Source organism: Pleurodeles waltl, chromosome 12 (genome assembly GCF_031143425.1).
Source record: "Pleurodeles waltl isolate 20211129_DDA chromosome 12, aPleWal1.hap1.20221129, whole genome shotgun sequence".
NCBI classification, from domain to species: domain Eukaryota; kingdom Metazoa; phylum Chordata; class Amphibia; order Caudata; family Salamandridae; genus Pleurodeles; species Pleurodeles waltl.
In genome coordinates, this window is record NC_090451.1 from 436,274,024 (window position 1) to 436,295,339 (window position 21,316).

A 21,316-nucleotide genomic window follows, 5' to 3' on the forward strand; every position below is an offset into this window, starting at 1 on the left:
CCTGCACAGGAGTTGCTTTGTGATTCCTGTTTAGAGTGCGTCTCCATAATCAAGTTTGTTGGTTATAAGGGCCTGAGTGACTGTTTTCCTAGCGTTAACTGGTAGCGTTAACTGAAGATTTTTCACAGCATCCTCAGAATATGGAAGCAGGTGGAGGTCACCATGTTTACTTGGGCTGTCATGTCAAGCTTATCATTTAGGATGATTTCTTAGTTTCTGACGTGGGTGGTGGGTGTAAGTAGTGGAGCCCAGTTCTGCCGGCCACCAGGTAGAATCCCAAGCAGAGGTTTTTCTTCCAAAGATGGGTACTTCAGTTTTGTTTGAGTTGAGCTTGAGGCCGTTGGATCTCATCCAGGTAGCTACTGTGGTCATGCAGATGGTATAGTTGGGTTTTGTTGCGGGCTTCTTGTTCGACAGAGAGAGTATCCATTGAGTGTTGTCTGTGTAGGACAGAAATCTAAGGTCTCCTGTCATCTACAGTATATTCTATTTTTCAACAACTTTTACACTTTCGGTTGCTGCAGCGTTTAAAAGCAAGTCATTTGAGAATGTCTATAAGGTATTCACAAGAGAACTGTCTAACAGAAGAAACAGATATTGAACAGAGAAATGTTCTTGAGGCTAAGCAAAAGATGGCTCCCATTTGGATGGACCTTTTTACAAATAGAATGAATTTTAAGGTGAAAAGAGTTTTAGTTGGCATCTGGGTCTGGAGGCTTGTGAGGTGGATGAGTTTCTTCAGGATTGGAGGGGTTCTGCTCCATATGTTTTTCCTCAAGTCACAATGATAATGAGAGTGACATTGATTGTGAGATAATGGTTGAAGACAGTACTGGTAGTTACACCCCCATGGAGATCCCACACTGGGTATCCTGTTATAGTAGAGATGTCAGTGGACTTTCCATTAATACTTCTGGTGTATCCAGACATGATTTTAGGGTACCTCAGGAGAAATTGACAAGTTGGTGAGGGCAAGAATGTTGGTTCTGGTGGCATGGAGGATTTTGGGAGAGTCTGGTAAGTGCCAGGTATTGTGCAAGGCTTATTAAGAAATCCTGGGCTCCAGGAACACAAAAAGCATATAGACTTGCTGAGCAAAAATTGTTATGCTGGAGTGTGGAGAGAAATAGATCCTCTTTCAACTGATGTAGTGCATGTAGTGAATTAATTGTCTAAATTGTTGGTAAAGATCTGTCTAATAGGGCAATTAATTGATTGGAATAGATTAGCTATTGCCACAGGGCATATCTTAGTGAATGGATGTTCAGTGGAGAGGATGTTGCTGTGTAGTATTGAGGTTTCGAAAACCTCTGGTTTCAAGATGTAATTATTTATGGGATATGAGTATCATATTGAACTTGTTGGAAAGTTGGAAATCTAATGAGTGTTTGTCTCTTCAAGACCTATCTATGAAATTAATGATATTATTATGTTTGGTGTCATTGTGTTGCTGATGTAAGAGCATTATGTTTCAGTAGTGTGTTTAACCTGAAAGGAAGTTTTTTTTTTTTGGCACGGAGATCCAGGACTTATCTAAAATTTTCTATTCTACTTTTTTGCAAAATGAGAGGGTGTCTCTTGTGAAATGTCTTACGGAGTATGATGATTGTACCAGATCTTTAATGCTTTTATGATTTGTTACTGGGGGGAGGGGTGACACAACTCATTTTGTCTTTCAGATATCCTTAAAAACAGTTTCAGCTACATTATCTAGATGGGTAAAATAAGTGATGTGTGAAACTGGTCAGGACATAATTGCATGCATATTCGGTGAGAGGAGCTTCTGTTTCTTTTGTGACACAAACTCAATGGCAAGAGTTAGTAAATCTGGGCTGCTGTTTCAAGACAAGTTACAAACATGTTTAAAATTAACTGTTTTGAAAATGGCACACTTTTGCACTCACAAGAAAATACTGGGGTCTCAAGGATTTATTGGAAGTTTGCATTAAAATGTATACATCAAAGTAGCTGTAGGAAAAGTGGAACACTCCACTAAATGCAGGCAGGCAAATAATCTAAGTATATGCAAACTAACGTTTTTGCGATAAAAGCTTCCCACATACTTATCCACTATTTTGACACTTTTTTTAACTCATTGCTAGATGTAAGGAAATGCCTTTTTTCACATGGTCACCCACACATTTTCGGACTCATGCTGCTGGTTTATTGACTCTGAGAGTCCACTGAGGCTTGCTAACCAGACCTCAGTGCCAGTGTCATAACACACTACAAAGTACATGTCAAATTAGATACCTTCAATTGATAAGGCCTGAATTACCTATAAGTCCCAGTATATGGCAACCAAGTTACCCAGGGCATGTAATGTGGAGTGTCTACTCAGGGCTGCAGCACTGGTTGTGCCACCCTGTGTGTGAAAAAGTACAAAATGGTTCCCAGCCTGCCACTGCAAACTGGAAGGGCAGTTGTCATACTGTCATTTCAACTCAGTCATTACCATTAATGGCAAAGTCATCCATTCCCTTAATAATATATATGTGTCCTCTAAGAAAGACCTAGTAAGCCGTAAGGCAGGGATCTATATATTATTAAGTGATGTCTTAGCAGCAAAACCCTTAAAGGTGTTGTTTTGCTGGGGAAGTTAATAAACCTATTGGCTAACACTGCGTTACAGCTCTTTCCTGGGCACCCCTGGCACCCTGGACCTTTAGATCACACTGTGCTTGGAAAGAAGACTGAAGTAGGACTGCCCTTCTGCCCTTGGATTCACACAAAGATAGGTTGCACGGTCTTCTGGACTGCACCTGTTGCACTTTCGGCTAGTAAAGTTGGACGGTGCCTGCGGCACCTAGCTTAGGGTAAAGTTGATCCCCAGAACCAGACTGAAGGATCAATCTGCTGACGTTCTGGAATTGGCACCAGGGACATTAAAACCGAAAGAACCCAAACCGTCAGTGGCCACTTCGAGGAAGTCACCGATGACTGCCGCTGGGCACCCCACGAGACTAATCCATGATGTCAAAATTTGCACCTGACTCAGATGGATCCTGTAGTCCTGAAGGTAGGTGAAGTGGTCACCCAAGAGAGACAGTAGCCTCCACCAAAGAATTCCGAGGTGGGCAACCCCTGTGCACGAAGACTGGTAGTCAAGTAGAAGCTGGACTTAAGCTGTTTTGAAGAGGACGTCGTGGGACCCCAAGACCTGTGGCCAAAATAACCTCACCTGTCACAAGGTCTCCCCCAACAATCGCACAGCAACCAGAGCATCCTTTGGGCATGTTCTCTCCTGTTTTCCCAGTATCAGGAAGGACCACTCCATTGATTGCTATTGGGCCTGTGTCCTAAAGGCTGGAACTTCCCCTAAAACACTCTGGTGACTAGGTAACTGTCCAACATATCATTACTGGCTCCCCAGACCTCTGCCCTCATGGAACTGGTCACCTAAGTCAAGCTTCTGAAAATTCATAAAAGTATACTCTATTTTTATGAATTGGTGTATTGATTCTTTCCTGTTGTGTGATTTTCTTATTGAATTGTTTTTGTACTTTTAAAATAATTTATAGTATGTTCTTAATGCCTTGCTGCTCGGAGCTACATCTACCCAAGGTTGAGCTTAAGGTTTTACCAACATGCCTGATTGGATGCAAGAAAGGTTTTGCCAGTGTATTCCACGATAAGGCTACCGGGCCATATCATGTAACACACCCAGTTCCTCACACTAGGACTTGAACTTTTTTAGGAGAACTGGCACCTGCTTGCCATTTCCATCTAAAGGTTGTGAGGAAGCAGAGATATAGCTGCTATCTTTTTGTCACAATATAGCTTTAAACGTGCCCCTATATTCATTCAAATGTACTGATATTTATTAGTTTGTGTGCAAAGTGGTGCACTGGAAATCTATATTGATGTGCATGCACTGTAGGTTAGTGAATTTAAGTGTAGTGGTAATGCCATACAACTCTGAGTATAAAAATGTATTCTGTTATTTTCTGTTTCCTTATAATGTTAATTAACAGTTTGCATTAAAACAATATTAAGATTTAACTGTTAACCCTTAAGTGTCACCTATGTATTGTGGCTCAATGCAGTTCTACGGCATACTGACAATTGTATTTTAAAGTTGTTTTCCTTTTGAATTTCGTACAGGAGAAGAAGATGAATCCTTTTTCCCTGGTGTTGGTGAGAGTATTTGTAAATGTTGCAGATGGCCAAAATGTGATGTCCCTTGATTGGATGATGGAATTGTTTGATCCCAAATTAGAGAACTTTTCAACAAATCAGAAAATTTTTCTCGTATGAAATTGCAACACTCTTTCATTGGTCCTGCTTGGGAGCAGACCTCTTTTTGCCCTGCTTGAAACCTTCCATCATTGCCCCTTTCCAATGGACACTTCGCCATTCTTCCCCTTTGCTGATGATCAGACACTTTGCTGATTCCCTTGCCTATTGTCACTATTGATGCAGACTATTGCATTGACTTTTCTTATGGACTCCTGTAGGTATAGAATTAAATGCTTGTGTTTCTCTTCCAACCATCCTCTATGCTGAAAGGTATACTTAAGGTTTTTTTGGACACTTGAGAAGACTCTGGACAGAGCTTCTAACTGCTGACACCTTCTATTTTTACCTACTTTTTACCAGCTTTAGGTAGTCTTCAGTTGGCCCAGACATCAGTCTTCCAAATTATTTTTGTCCAATTTTTGCTTTTTACTTTTTGCCCCCAAATTTGATTTGCCCAGCACATTGTATTTAGTGACATTTCTGTAGGGATTTCCCTAACCTGTAACTAACTTGATGAATTTAATATGTTTTCACGATAAATAGATTTGGTCTACGTGTATTCAGTGATCACCAGGTTGTGTTATTACTATTTTGCGTCACTTGCATCAAGTGTTTAGTAAATCTAATGTTGATTAAACTTTATTTCTTTCAATGACTAGGTCACCCTATGGTGGTCTTGTACATCTATAGTCTGTTTTTGAGGATAGTCTATATTAATTTGTGGATTAGTTTGTAATAAACACACTTTAACTTTTATTTTGGATTTGGTTTTCCTTGTGTGGCCACATAGGTCATACTGTAAATTGAGATCAGGTTTGTAGTCCTTTGATTGCTAACTTTCTCTTACCTCCAGATAGGTGAAAATGTTGTCAACCTCGTTAGAGCATTTATCTGAGTATGAGAAGAAATGCTCTAACAGTTTCAATCATAAACTCTGACCCTATATACTCAGGCAGTCCTCTGCCCCTCTTTATCGAGTGTTTGTTATTTGTTTGCATATTCTCTTTATTCGCACGTATAGGTGCCGAAATTGCAAAATGCATCTTAATTGGTTAGTGCAACGCACTGGGTGTGCCAGGCGTTTACGTCCCTCCTGGCTCTTCTGTTTTTGGATCAGGACAGAAAACATAACACCTACATTGGTTTTATGTCTTTTAGAATTGCCGTGCCTGAGCAAGCTGGTGACAAATGATGTAACCATGGTATTAGTGCAAAAAAGGAACGGCCAAAGGCTTCAAAAGCAGACAAAAGATAGTGCTGCACAAGAACATTTTAATTGTTACAAGTAGAGAACTTATCTGGAAAGAAACGTGGTTTTGTAAACAGAAATCTCCAAGCAACATTAAATAAAGGACAGAAAACATAACCGCATAAACACCTAAAGATTTTTTTTATGGAAATATAAAAATGTAAGTAAAAAATAAACCATCGTTCTAGGCAACCAAATGTCGAGAATGATTGCTATTAATTTACAATTAGCAATAAAAATAGGATGCTTACAAACAAATATTGAAACACTAGCAAATCCAGACTGGAGCAAAGGTCAAAATGAATCTGATGGTAAAAATGAACCGAAAAGAGAAGGCCTGTGAGGGCCCAACAAAAAAAATCAAGGAACAATAGTAATTGTGGAAGAAATTGCATAAAAATTAAAACAAATAACCGGACAATATCTGCCACTCAGTTCTATACTAATGAAATCAAGTTAAATTCTACAGCCATATTTTACCTGAAAAATCCAAGAGTACCAAGTCGATACTGAATTATGACCACAACCACATTTTCATATGCTGATATAGAAGAGCCATTGTACATTGAAGCCCCTCCAACGGCAAAAGCTCCTCCATGGACAAACACCATCACCTAAACATAAGAACATATTAATATCCTTGCATTGCTGGTAAAATCACCTTATTCATTCCTGTATAATTTACTCTCATATACATAATCTCCTTCTTGCATGGATCATGGAGACCTTAACGGGCCAAAATAACACAGAATGCAAACCTCTTTCATAGTTAGCCAAGCACAGCAGCTCCTTAACCAGCAACAACAATAAACCACCTTTATGCTGTCAATAACTATAGCTTGGAGAGGAAGGGCATGTTTCTGCAGCAGCTAATACCTGTTATTCATGCTAGGAGATTCGACACGAGAGAGCCTGGTCCCGGGAAATCTCATAAGGTATGGCGTTTTCTTTATTCTGCCAGATAGTCATAAAACATTGGTTGATAAAGGCTTTTGAATAGTGCATGCACACAGTGACACCCACACATTAGTGTATCTGAACATGCAAAGGATATATACTAGAAGAATTAACAACACGTCCATGGATATTCATGTACATACTCATGCATAGATTCCAAAGATCTCAAAGCACCCATCCACACAAAACAGCAGACAATTATTGGGTTATAAAAATAGAGCAAGTAACCTTCTGCCACCGATAAACAGGGACAAGCTGCTATGCACACCAACCAACAAAAATGCTAGTGCCCATGCACAAGCAGAAATCCACACCCATATCCACATGAACACATCCATGTACAGGCAAACGAATGTTCATCAACTCCTGTGAATAGACAACACACAAAAGCACATGTAAACACTTGTGCAGAGACATATTAAACCAGACAACAGATATAAACATATAGCTATCATAAATAGAGGCATATACGGATTGTAGGTGTGAGAGGAGTAGACTGAGTTTTAGAAATTCAGATATGGTGGATAGATAGATAACACACCTACAGGCATTAATGCACACATTCATCAACTCACCTGCAGACACTCATTCAAGCTTTTCAGACAGTCAACCAACTTTCAGACTCCTATTCACATACACCAACAGAAATGTAGGCACCCATGCACAAAAGCAACAAACAATAAAATATGCACACTAAAGAAATATAGGTACTCATACACACAAACCAGAAAAAAGGGAGACCTACAGACAGCTATTCATGCACACATACAGACACAGCCACTGTACCCACACCCACGCCTGCAGATTCAGCTGCGTTTGCTCGCTGCTGGAGACCTTTTGTCACCATCATTGCCATCAACGCCATCTCCACCACATATAATTTGCAGTGTCCTTCCCTCACACTCACAGTGTTGTGGAATAGAGTGGAGGGGTGGGGTTGGATGCCTGCTAAGGCCATGGACAGGCCTGTCAAACATATAACAGGTAGGACGGATAGTTCCAAGTTCTGAATTAGGCCTGTGAAGGATTGTGTGGGCATGTGTGAGGCTGCGGTTCTTTCATATGGGGTGAGGAAGCAGACATCAATAGGCTGGTGCAGTTTGTGCCTCGCAAGGGGTTGCACACCAACTCTCCTGTTATTGTTTCTTTTCTGCTGCTACTGTCATTCTGTCTTGATATAATTATGGCGCTTTATGATTATTTTTGTTTACCATTTCCTTGCAATTTCCCTACAACAATATTGGATTGGATTGGAGTGAGTCCAGTCTCATGGAGCCGATCCTGTTTGGTTGGGGTGTGATCTAAGCATGTTTTATACCATGATTAACACCAGGCTCGGCCGTTGCTCCCTCACCAACCAACCAACCCAACCAACCATACTAAGACTTTAGCCTCGGCTGGTGCAGGATTTTTCCTTTTGTATGCAGTTGTTCTTCAATTAGGACGCTGCAGTAAGATGCAATAAGATGCAGTAAGATGTCTCTCAGGTGTTTACGCTCAGGTCATGTCGTTTCTTTTATTGGCTCAGCTGTTACTTCCCTTTGTTTTCCCAAATATTTAAAAACCAACATGTGAGTCTTCATGCCAGACTTATGGATTGGGTCACGGGCCAGCTACCGCTGCTCTCCTAAGCTTTTGTAATGGCTCTGATGGGCCCGGGGTAGCAATTGGAGTAGAAGCTGCTTCCATGTTAAACATTGCAGACATTTTTGTGGAGCCAGAGAACTGTCCCAAAATTCCCATGGCTTCCTTTAGTGGTCAAGAAACTGGTCAAGACATGGTCTCTGTTCCCAAAAATCTGTTTCACAATTGAAATTTCCTTAGAGTCAGCTGGGTGCTCCTGCAGGATATTGAGTGAAGAGTAGCTTGGTATGCCGGAAGACTGCTCCCTGCCTGATATTGCAGTTTTAATAGAGAAGAATCTGAGAAGGGAGACTGAGTCATTCTTTAATTCTGGGTGCTGGGTTGGGTATTGAATTGGAAACAGATTTGAGATTATTGTTTGCAATGCTTACCTAGTTGTCCACCGTTACCAGCCCTGTACAGCAGTACATCATCCCCAAGTGCGTCTGTGCTGTATACTACGAATACTACGATTTGTGATGTACCTGCACCTGTTGGGGGACGTGTTATTGTGCGATCTCCTAAATTGGAAGGGGAAGGCGTGGGAAGGGGTAAGGTTTTTTCTGTTATTTATTCTGATATTTTTTGTGTATCAAGAGTGTTTTATTTTCAATTCTGGCTCTAATGAATAGATCTGTTACTAACTCTGACCATGTGTTGGATGTGCTGTATCCGATTCTAATGGGAGTTAAGCACCATACCCCTTTTGGCCTAGGTTCAAGGAAGGAAGAAATGGGTGAAGAGGTAAGGTCTCAGGCCTCTCAAACTAACATTGTGTAAAAAAAAGTGGGGTGAAAGAAATTGGCATTCAGGTGGATAACCCTGTTGGGGCTGGAGTGTCAACATCTGTCCATTTTGTGCAATCTGATGGTAAAGTTAAGGCCATGCACAAGAATCACAAGGTACCATCTCCTTCGGTTATTCATCTTTCTGAGGTTTGGTGCCAAAATGCTCACAGTTCTAATGTAATTGAATCAGAGAATCCCCTACCCATTTTCTCAATTTTTTAAAAAGTGGCTCCTCCCAGTCTCCCTCTTCTTCTGTTGTTGCCCTTCCCTCTGATGATTGTGTTTGTGTTGCGTCACTGAGGAGTTCCGTTAATAGTGCTTCCCCTTGAAGGGGGGCTCTCAGGACAGTCCTAGGGTAAAACGCCTAAAGGGAAAAAAGGAAGAATTCCGCTCATTATGAAAAGTAAGCCTAAAAAACTTTGGTTTTCAACTGTTTTGGAGGAGTCTCCACCCACTAATCAGCACCATATAGTTGAAGAACCAAAGAATATCCCTTTACCCCTAGACCTGGAGCCTGATTTACCTGGCAAAACTAGTATGCACCCCTTCCCAACTATATCAGAGGGGTTAAAATTAAACTGCCATGGGCAGAAGGGGCAAGCTCCAGAAACAGGGGTGATTGCTTAAAACTGAAGATGGTACGAAAGTGGATCTTAGGAAAAATAATAATTGGTGTGATGTTGCAAATGCGAAAACTCTGTCCGTAGAAGAGATTGGGAGTGGGGACCCGCAAGAGGGTGGGAAGGCTCCCAAAGGAGTTATTATCAGTATCCCTTTGCAAGGAAATGTCCCCACATGTTGCTCACAGGTTAGCTAGAACCCTCGACAGTGAGGCCCCTTTTTTCCTTCGGCACAGCTGCCTCATCCGGGGGCTGGATCAATAATATAATAGTGATTACACATGGGGCCAAGATTCTGGTAATACTTTTAATACCTTTTCTAATACTTTGAATTTTGTTTTCCTGTTCGATAGGTAAGTGGGCCCTTTCAACAAAAGTTTCATTTTGCAGCTCTTACTGGAAATCAAGGCATTACGCCTGTTAACTAGTAGAGATGTTGACCATGTGTACTTGAACCCTCTAGCTCCTTTGCCAACTTCTAGGGTTAAATTTACATCTGGGATAGTTGCAATGCTGATCTTGGGTAATGTAGATCAATTCAGAAAAGAGGTATTGCTGTGTTCCGTTAAAATTGATTGTTGACCCTAAGTGGAAAAGCCCAAGTCTGGTTCCTCAGGAGGTCACTCGAGAGCTACATCGTGGTAGGGGGGGTCTTAAGCTGAGGGACATTACAATATCCATTGATAGAGATACTGGGTGTAGAGTGATAAATATTGTGGGCTATGAGGACTCACGTGTCAGGGAGGTTGGGATTGGAGAAGAGTTAGCTACATGGGGCTGGGTAGGGGGTGTGTATAATGCTGCAAAAAACAACACTAAACACCCTGTGTTGCAGAGGGAGCCCTTTGGATAAATTGTTTTTCTCTGAATATGGCAGGCTTGGGACAGTCTAATTCAAAATTAAATTTTATCACACATCTCAGTACGTGTCAACACCAGACCAGTGCGCGCTTTATTGGCGACAAAAATGCAAAAACCCAGCACTCTCAAAACAACGTAATTTATGCATTGTGCTGATATGTTGTGGTTTAACCTTTTGCATTGCAGAGTTCAATCCTGAAAACTTATTTTTAATATGCTTACAAATACTGTTCCTTTGCAATGTATTGCTGCAGGTTTTGAGAGGGTGTTAGGGTGTGGCCCCTTTCCAGGGCTTTCCAGAGACTTTCCCTGCAACATGCCTGGGCGTGGTTCTGGGCTGGGCCAAGACTCTATAAAAGAGAGCCAGCCCAACTCCCAGTACTCACTATTCAGAGGTCCCGGTGCAGAGCAGCAGCTTCTTCCTGAGATCCTGTCCCGGCGGCCTATTTGGACCTTCCAGTCTTCTGCCCTTCATCCTTCACTGGTGATCATTGTTCCAAGCGGTAAGATAGTGGTTGGACTGCCTCGACACCGTTATTGAAACTTTTCATATTCTTGGTTTAATTCTTAAATGAGTAACAGATTATTTGCGCGCTACCATTTCGTGACATTTATATGGTAGTTTACAAATATGCAAGACACGCGATTTGTTTCATAAAGGTTTGACTTTGTTATTCATTGTGTGCTACCATTTCTTGACATTGGCATGGTGGCTTAAGAATCGGCAAGACGCGCAATTCGTTTTATGGTGTTTAAACATTGTTGTCCATTGCGCGCTACTATTTCTTGACATTTACATTATGTTTTACGAATTGGCAAGACGCGCAACTCGTTTCATGAGGATTTAGCTTTGTTGTTCATTGCGCGCTACCATTTCTTGACATTTACATGGTGGCTTAAGAATCGGCAAAAGAAGCGCAATTCGTTTCATTGTACTTTGATCTTGTTATTTATTGTGAGCTGTTATTTCTTGACATTTACATCGTGTTTTACGAATCGGCAAGACATGCGATTTGATTAATGATGATTTGACTTCGATATTCATTGCGTGCTACCATTTCTTGGTATTTTACATGGTAACACTAGAATCAGCAAGACACACGATTCTCTCCTCGAGTTTATTTCATGTTGTTTATTGTATGCCACTATTCTAAGATATTTATTATGTAATATTCGAGTTAACAAGTTATGTGATTTGTTTCCTGAATCCATATTGTGTTATTCATGGTGCACAATTCTTTTATGGTGTTTACTATATAGATATATATCTGCAATATGCGCAATTTGTGTTGAAACATTTTAAGAGCACACAGAAGGTCAGAGTTTCTAGATGCAATATTGTATGGTCCTAGTATACATTCTCAAAACAGGATTTATATGACTGGTTTAAAATTTAGTCAGAATGTTTTTCTGATTCTCATGTAAAGGAAAGTACTGGAATAAGAAAGTTTTCATTTAATTCATCTTGATTCCCCTACAGCTATCCAGCCATCTTGAAACTTAGTCATTTTATACTTAACTCTTAGATTGTTCATGTTTTCAGAGTGACTAGGCTTAGAATCATAGTCTAGTATTGATTTCAGGAGATATAATTTTCATATTGTGTGTTCTAACCTTTTTCTTACTACAGGTCTCCTTCCCAGCTGTTCCCTTCCTAATCCCCTCTTGAACTCTCTCAGTCTCTGTGATTTATCTATCAGAGTCTTGGAGCTGTTCAGTGGTGGACATGTTGGGAACGTGCACAGACCCCGAGGATCTGGCGACTCTGACAGTACGTTAATTATTTGCTTGTAGGAAACTTGGAGATGCGATTATTTTAAGTGTGAAAATTAGTGTGTTTACTCCTGTGCAGCAAAACCATCAGCAAAAGCCTCCATGCTAATGGAGGTAATGCCATTTTATAGAGAAGTGACATGAATTGGAATCCCAAGGTATTTCTCCATCCATCTAAACTATATTTTTGTTTAAAGCTAACCCTGTCCAAAATATCAGGTGGACTGCATTCACCCTTCTTACTGGTAAATGTGTATGTCCCCCCAGGGAGGTCTTATGATACCTTAGTTACATCTATGCTTTCTTTCGGAGTTTCTGAAGATTGTTCTTTCATCATTGTTGCAGGGGATTTTAATGCTAACATTTCGAACTCTGCTTGTGTGGCCTTTGGAAATTCTGAGTTAGAAGAAGTCTGGTGCATCCCTGAGGCTATCCTTCCCGGAATAAATACACCACATAGGAGGGGTGTATGCTTGTTAAAGAGCTTGAGATGCAATGAGGTTGTGGTCCTTAATGAAAGATTTCCTGTGGATTCTCCAGCGTTCTTCAACTTTTATTTTCTCGAGGTCACTCATTAATTGATTATATGGTGGTATGCTAACAAATGTTTGGAGCCTGTACCCAGTTTGAGGTACTGAGGACGGACCTAAGTGATCATGAGATTCTTTCAGTATTCATGAATTTAGAGTTCAAGGCGTTTGATTCTTGGAATCTCATGAAGGGTACTTTAGTTTTTAATAAAACAAATGGGCATACCTTTTGGTCCAGCAATAACGTTCTAAAGCTCTTATATAAAAACAGTGAGTTTAGGCGCGTCTGACTTTTCTTCAGATAATCTAATCCCTTGGTTTGAAAAGCAGTTGTCTTTATTTCATACTGTTGTGGGATTAAAGCTGGAAGCATTAGAGATAAGCCACTAGTGGCCATCCCTTGGAAGGTAAAAAAGCTGACTGGTGATATTAATTCCTTGGTAAAGTTACAGTTTAAATCACCATCAGTATCCAGGCAAAGGGAAATCAATTAGCTAAAGTGTGTAAGAACTAGATTGAAGATGTCTGAACGCAGAAGGAGGAAGACCAGAGAAGGATTAATTTAAGAGAAGCTTGCGATGCATGCTGATATTGGACTTTAATAGCCCAATACTGTGATTCTAGAGTTAATGTTGAGGGTGTTTCCTTCTTTCTGCTGAAGAATGGACTCAATATGTTTAGTGATTATATGCTGCTAAATCTAGTAGTGATGGTCAGCAGGAGTAGAACATTGAAGCTGACTCTTTGAATATATGCGGTCCACCCTCCTGCAAGGAGATAGAAGGTATGATTAAGGGTGCAAGGTCCTCAGGGGCAATGGGCCCATATGACCTCCCGATATCCCTTGTTAAGCAAGAAACTTCTGCTTGGGCACTATTTCTGTGCCCTGTGTTTCAATACTGCTATCGGACTGGGGGTATTCGTCCTCTTGAAATGGAAGTATTGTTGTACAAATATACACAAAAGGTCCCAAAACCTCCCCTGCCAGTGACAGGCAGATTGTCCTGTTGGATGCGATTGGGAAATTGTTTGCCAAAAGTATTTTTCTTCACCTTCAGGAATGGGCCTTTGGCAACAACCTCATTCCTGCTGAGCAAGCTGGTTTTCGCAAATCATCAAATTAATCTCACACACTTGCACTTTACTTGCATTTTATTTACATTTGGGGTTTTCTTGTAAAGCACGGTACTAGGGAGCATGCCTCTCTCAGTATTTTAATTTGTATTATGTTTATCGTTAGTTGTTTTTGTACAATTTGCCTGTATTTATGTGGTCCCCCTTGGTGTGCCAAAACATAATAAAATACTTGACATGACTTGAGGATCCACTGCTGGATTCAAGGATCGTAATATTTGAGAAAATACTGCTTGATTTGAGGAACCTAGCTTTTGGGGTTTTCTTGTAAAGCACAGTACTAGGGAGCATGCCTCTCTCAGTATTTTAATTTGTATTATTTTTATCGTTAATTGTTTTTGTACAATTTGCCTGTATTTATGTGGTCCTCCTTGGTGTGCCAAAGCATAATACAATACTTGACATGACTTGAGGATCCACTGCAGGATTCAAGGATCCTAATATTTGAGAAACTACTGCTTGATGTGAGGAACCTAGCTTTTGAGGATCTGCTCCAAGATTTGAGTATTTTAGAGTTTATAAAAGCAACACCTAGGACATGGCCAGGTGCTGGGATTTCCTCTCTGTTCCTCCCAGTTGATAAAGCAAGCCTCTACTTGAGCTCTGCTCTTCATCTGTGTTCCTGGTTCTCCAGCTGAGAAAATCTTGAAGCCAGATGTTGAGTTCATCTTTTCAGAAGTATTTTGTTATGGTGCATCTTCGAATCCCATCTGCATTGTCGCTTGTATTTCCTTTCCTTCATGGAACTATTCAACCTCTTACAACAATGTGCTCAGGGCCCGAGGTTAGTGATTCACTAGGTTAAGTTAGATTTATTAGTTTGGATTGTGAAACTACTGTTAGTTTTATGAACTGCTCCTTGTTCCTGCATTATGGAACTCTGCCTCTTCTCCTAAGTTGTGCTCTAACAACCGTCTCTTGGGACCTTATAGAATCTTTTACAACTCCTAAGTGAACCTTTATTTCTGGTCAGTGCCTGAAGTACTGGAGGACATAAATGTTATATGGCTTCGGATCTAGGCCAGTCTCACAACACTTTCCTTGTTCCTAGCAAGATAAGGGACTGCTTCATTGATTCACTGAGGGACTGATTAGGAGTTCGGTGGATGGTTTTCACCGTCCACCGAACTTCCGATGGGGAGCTTGCCGCCACACTGGCTACCTCCCCACCAGACCCATTAAGAGGTTCCCACTAGGCTGAGAGTGTAAAAATAGCCCCCCCCCCAGCCTAGTCAGAAACAGGCTACAGCATTGAAACATTACGATGGTGCTGGACAGGGTGGGCCTGCACTACCAATGCCAAGTGCATCGGCAGTGCAGTGGACCCCCTGTGGCCCCCTGCACCTGTTCTCCGCAAGCCTTTTCATGCCGGTGTTACAGCCATGAAAAGGCTGGTGGAGAATGAAGTGGTAATCTGCAGGGCAGCGCTGAATGCAGCGCTGCTCTGGCAGATTAGGATCTCCGCTACAACCTGATGGCCGGGATTCAAGATCCTGGCAGAGCTGGCGGTTCCATGGCAGTCGGACCGCCACTGCGTTTGTGGCAGTCCTAAGACCACCACACTCGTAATGAGGCCCTGAGTGTTTACTATAATGTAACTGTTGCTAGAGTGATTGTTGAGTATTTTTTCAGTTTCTGTAGAATGTTACACTTATGTGAAATCCATGTAAAAGATGAATCTGCATGCAACTAAAACTGCGCTAAAAGCAGCGCGTAACAATTGTCTTGGCTTGTCTTTAATGCAAAAGAGCTGTCACTCATGAGAGACTGCACAACACCCAAGAAAACCTTCATTTCCCTCTTATGAACCTTCTCACATATTTCTATATGTTAATAGTGCTGTAGATTTGTTTTTATTTTAATCTAGATTTAAAATAGATATATACAATTAAGTTATATTAATCTTTAGCTTAAAATATATTTCTAGGTTATTATAAAGTGTAATAAAGGTTTTACCTTTTCCCTACACGTTATCAGAGGTGTCCAATCTGACTGTGAAGCCTCCCGACAGTAAAGAATAGACAAATTTGAAAACGTTTATTGATTTCCAAAAGAATAGTACAATTATGTTTATAGTGACTAATAAAGTAAATTAACATTATACATTTATTTTAAAAGAAGAACAAAATTAGAAAATGCTACAGTACTATTAACTGGATATTGAAATTAATCTTTATATAATGTAACTATATTAAATTAAACAAAATATATTTTCCTGAAGTTTAAACTAAAAAAATAAAATCCAAACAAATTTTTTTAATGCAATAATAATTATTGAAAGTGATGCAACAAATTATTATTAAAAACGTCCGATTATATTTTAACAAAAGTTAATATTACATTAATTTCTACATTCCAAACATGGTTGATAAAATATTTTAGAATTAAATAATGCATATCAACCAGGATTTTAGTCTTTTTAACGTTTAATATTTTAAACATTAAATTATATTTATTCATATGTTTTAACTATTTTAAATATTTTAATTTAACATTATTTCCTATAGGGTTTTATCTATATGTCTCTACCACCATTATTTTCTATGGCAGGTGTTTTAGCACCAGTTGTTGGTCATGTGTGGTGCTGGAGTAATTTACTACTGTTTTGGGTACCTTTTAGGCTGCAGTAATTTTAGAAGTGCTATTTCGAATAGCAGTTACCTTACTTCTTTGTGGATGGATAAAAGCCCCTTCCTATACCCCCCTAACCTTCCCTAAACACCTACTTAAGCCACTCTAAACACACTATGCCTCTTTTTTTCAGCCACTCCTACTGGTCTCTTCCACAGTTATTACTAAGTAGTAAAGATACGTGTGAGGTTCTTCCCACTGAAAAGATAGGAGAGGCAGAGGTGGAGATTTACACATTTTGTGGTATTTTACTAGTACTATTGTAGCAATACTAAACATACTACAAAATTAAGTTTGTGAGTAGGCCTCTGAGTTTAAAGAAGTTTAAATGTTGGGCACAAGGGATTCACCCTCATTTTCTGTACCTATGTTCTCCTAAACCAATAGTGAATAATAAACTATTTACTAATAGTATAGTAGAAAAAATGCATACAGGTCACAGTAACAGTTTGTGACAGGCAGCAACATTAGTGTGATTGATGCTGCAACAGGAAGATGTCTGTACTAGCCATCAGACTGTCCGTGGCTGGTAAGGCCTGAGCCTTAGTCTCAGGAGCCTGACTTGCCTATATGCTCCTCTTTAGTGAAGCGCTGCAGCATCACTTATAAAGGTAGTCCAGGATGCCTTGGACTTCAGCTCTGCAGTTCCATTGTAAGCACAATAAGTCTATCACCCCAGACTATCTCCACTTGCAAAGGAATTAGGAAAGAGTGAGGAGAAAAAGCGAGGTTGAAAGATAAGGCATGTACAGTGCATTAGCATGGACCATGTGAAATCACGTCAATGATGATGATTTGGGAAGGCTCTATTTCTCAGTTTCCTGCTTCACTGCTTGATGCAGAAATCCCAAATGCAGTACCAGCAGCTGCGATGCTGATGCAGGACCCACACAGGCAGTTGAGGAAAAGTAAAAAAATTAGTATGTGCAAGTTAGTGCTTGTGTGTGTATGTCTCTATGTTTCTGTGTGTCTGTGTGTGTGTATTTGTGTGTATGCATCTGTGTGTGTGAGAGAGTAAGAATGAGTGAGAGTTAGTGGGTGAATGTAAGAATCAGCAACAGTGAGAGCAAGACAAAGTGAAATGCTGAGTGTAAGTTTGAGCAGCTGACTGACAATGTAGGGGAGATAATATGTGTGGATTTGAGAGAGAGGGATTCACAAAAAGCTGCACCAGGGGACTCCAAATCCCATTATTCTTTGCTGGACATCTGAGGAGGGAAGGAGAAGGTGGGTCCCACCGTGCTATATAGCACCATTAACATCCCTGGGGCCCAAGAACGGAGAAGCGGCATCAGGGAACTCCAAGTTCTTTAGTCCTTTGCTGGACTGCTGATGAGGTAGGTCCTCCCGCGCTATATAGTGCCATCGATATCTCAGCGGTGCAGGATGTGCACAGGCCAGAGGTAAGCTTGCCCAAGACCATCAAAGCCAGGATAAGGCAGGCCAGGGCCACCCTCCGTGGCTGCGCTATCTAATTTGTTCACCAATGGACAATACTCGTTCAAGAATGTACTGCATTGTTTGTCCACTTTTTTTCTTTTTTTAATCAGCTGCATGTAATGCTGAAAAATTATTTATATTTTAGCCAAATTAGCAAAGATCCTCTTCCCTCGAATACTGTGTTCTTATTGGGCTGAGAGAGCGTAATTTAAACGTTACTTATTTTTAGATGTGAAAGCTTACATTTAACAATGCTGCATTGATAATATCATTCATTTAAACGTATTTTAAACGTGGAGAATTTTTCACATGCATAAACTAATGTCGACTGTAAGAAATAATTGCTTGTATTATGACTAACTGAAAACATTAACACGTATGAAGACTGCATTTTATTAGAATCCATACGTCTTAAGTTAGCGTGAGTCGAAAACTAGCTCTGTAGCTCTCATATTAAAGCGTATTTTTCTGTTTCTCCAGTGTGCTGACTTGCAAAAGGCCATGACCCAGCAGTTGTTCTTTTCTTCGCTTATTTGCAACAATGCTAATTTTTCTCATCCGCATGCTAGCAGCTTTAGTATAAAATTATGGACTTTGCAACAAACATGGACACTTTCAAGGACATTAAATCGCGGAAAGGAGAACTCTTGACCCGAAGTGTGTGCCAGAAAATGAAGTAACCCCGGATGTGCCACCTACGAAAAACGTCAATTATGAAGACCAATCAAAGTGTTATGAGTTATCATAGAATGACAAATGCATTACTTAATGTATAATTTGATAGGTTACAGATAGTGGGGTGTAGTGACTGTCCAATAGAATTTTGGGGGAATGTATTACGAAAAAGGGACAAAAACCCATGACACAAGAGACAAAGAACATTAGGTAGGGAATGATATCGATTGCATCCAGAAACTCTGTCACTCTATTTGGTGATTGAGACTTAGACAAAACTATCCTCACCCTTTTGTCCCTTTACATTTTCCTCCTTATGAGGGAAGTGTCCCTTGCCCTTCGATTAGATAAACTGACGGCGATCTAACTGATGTCCTGAAGACGAAGACTGATCCTGTATGCTGACCTATTTCGAGGAGGGTAATTACACTGTTGCTAATGGAAATTCATTTGTTTGCCTTTTCTTTCTAAGTACCAACTGCTGTGTATTTTTGATTAGTGACCTTAGTTAGATGTTTTCCAAATTGATGTTCTAAATTGTTTTGCATGATGCCCAACATGCTAATGCTAATTAGTGGCTAGATGAGGCATTCACCTTGACTGACGTAACTGACTTGACTGACGTGGTGCTATGCTGAACTAAGACATATATGAGGTTTTATGCATTTTGATTTGTTTACCTTCTTATTACTATCTTATGTTTGTGATCATTGCATTGTTGAAACCTTATCCTAGTTGCCGCATTGTGACTATGCTCTTTTGCTTCTTGGTTTTGAGATTAATACATTTGCTATTAGATTGTAATCAACAGGGAATAAAATTCACAAAACTTCAATAAGTTGTGTTTATTCATGACTGAAAGGTGATGGTTGCGCCGAAGGTTTACTAATGTCTCAAGTGAAATATATTGTGGTGATATATTTTGACAATATTATTGATATATTGATTGATATATTGATCAGTTATCTCGTCTTACGGTGTCTCACCACTGGGTCCAAAGATTCATCGACCTAAAATGAGTCCTGATGTGTATAAAATTAACATAGACGGACGCGTTAACAGTTCTGGTAGCAGAGCGACGGTTTGGCCCTTGGGGGCCCTAGGACGGAGTTTCATTGTTTAATTTGTTTTCTGTGATAATGAAATTTGGAGAGATGATGGGTTGCTAGGTTTGCCATGGCTTTCCCGGGATCTCGGAGCCTGCCTAAATGAGTTGGGAATGTTCTCTGCGCCATAATATGTGTGGTTAGGGTCTTTGCGCTTACCTAAGCTTATGGATCTTGCAGGTGGTTGTGAAAATGTGCGCAAATTTAGGCCAAATTAAGTGTTGTTTAGCAGGAGTAAGCGTACTCCACAGTATGATAGTAGGGAAGTCGGCATACTTCATGTGAATGTTGCGCTTGTTGCTCAAAATTATCCACGTGGTTGGTTGTTGTGTACGGACCTGTTGAGGTCTAAGACTCCGGAGTATGATGATAAATGTGGTTTATGTTGTGATCTGTGCGGTTTAATAGGTCAATCGGGCGTGGTTGACAAGTCGAGTTTGAGTTATGATGTATGTGTGAAACCTTCGATGGAGATTTGACAAATTCTAAAGTGCACTAGAAGGAGTCATTGACAAGTCGAGAGTAGGATTTGCAGGTCGAATTCTGCTTGCGTATGTGGGAACTGAGAAGGAGAGAGTAGCGGCCGAGGCTTCAAGTGAAATCTCTGTAAAGTTCTGAAGCAAATGTGTTACCCTTCCTGTAGTAAACCGACAGATTTGTGTTGTCATTTTAAGGTGCTCGCAATAATTCGCTTTAGTTTGTATGAGTTGTAAGGGGTCAGTGAAGAGTGGACGAGCCGCAAGACTTTGTCAGCTGCAGTGTGTGTGAGTGTGACGTCAGTGGTGCCGCGCTGAGATAGGTCAGATGCCGAGAGGGGTCGCGCACGGATTGGCTGCCGTCCGTGAGAGGCAATAGGTTGAGAAAGGGCAGGTGAAGAGTGTCCTGGGAACTAAGCCATTTCTGATTAAATACGAAATAAAGAATCGCAAAAATGAATTTTGTCAAGGCATTCAAAAGCGCTTTAAAGGGAGATGTGTATATTGTCGCAACCGATGGGGAACCTACACCACCTGAGGGTACTCCAGCTTATACAGTTATGGAAGAAAAGGGTGTTGCACCTTGTTTATGGATGAAACAATGGCGCAAATTAACAGAGAAAGAGGGGTGTCTAGCGTTCCCAGAACATGGGACATTTAATCCAAAGGTGCTAGAAAATTTGAGGTGGATAATAGACAAGAAAGGTTTCAGAGAAGACTGAGAAATGCAGAAAAATCCTATGCAGAAGCTAGATGGGACAATGAGAGCAAAATGTGGAGACGGGGAATTGTAGATGGGTTGAAGTTATTCCCAGCAATAACACAGGGAGAAGAGACACAGGGAAAGAAAGCCTCCTGCAAAACCGACAAAGATTCAGGCAAAACTAAAGAAAATAAAAGGTCCTGGGAAGAGGAAGATGATTCAGATGAAGAGGAATTTATGGATAGATTGTTACATGATCGTCCGCCACCGTATGCGGTGAGTGACGGTGCTCCAAGGACTAGCTTGGATCCTGGGAACCAGACGCAGGAGAAGGGAGTTACTGATACGGTACAGACTAGTGATACAGCCTCGATACAGAATGGTGTCAGTGTACCCACTGCACCAGACTTGCCGATACAGTTGCAGCCTCCACCGCAGATAAAAAGAATTTACCCTGATGTCCCAGTGCTTGAGACTACTACAAACTTGATAGTGCCGCCAGACCCGATTT

At 40.6% G+C, this 21,316-nt stretch overlaps 1 protein-coding gene across 2 annotated transcripts in view; it reads right to left on the reverse strand.

Moving 5' to 3' along the window:
- Nucleotides 1-21,316, reverse strand: part of LOC138267775 (fatty acyl-CoA hydrolase precursor, medium chain-like) — a 195,049-nt gene that overhangs the window by 117,442 nt on the left and 56,291 nt on the right. For both annotated transcript variants that reach the window (XM_069216972.1, XM_069216973.1), the window contains one exon: nt 5,969-6,102. In XM_069216972.1, coding sequence (XP_069073073.1) covers nt 5,969-6,102 — 134 coding nt within the window. The remainder of the gene's footprint in view (nt 1-5,968; nt 6,103-21,316) is intronic.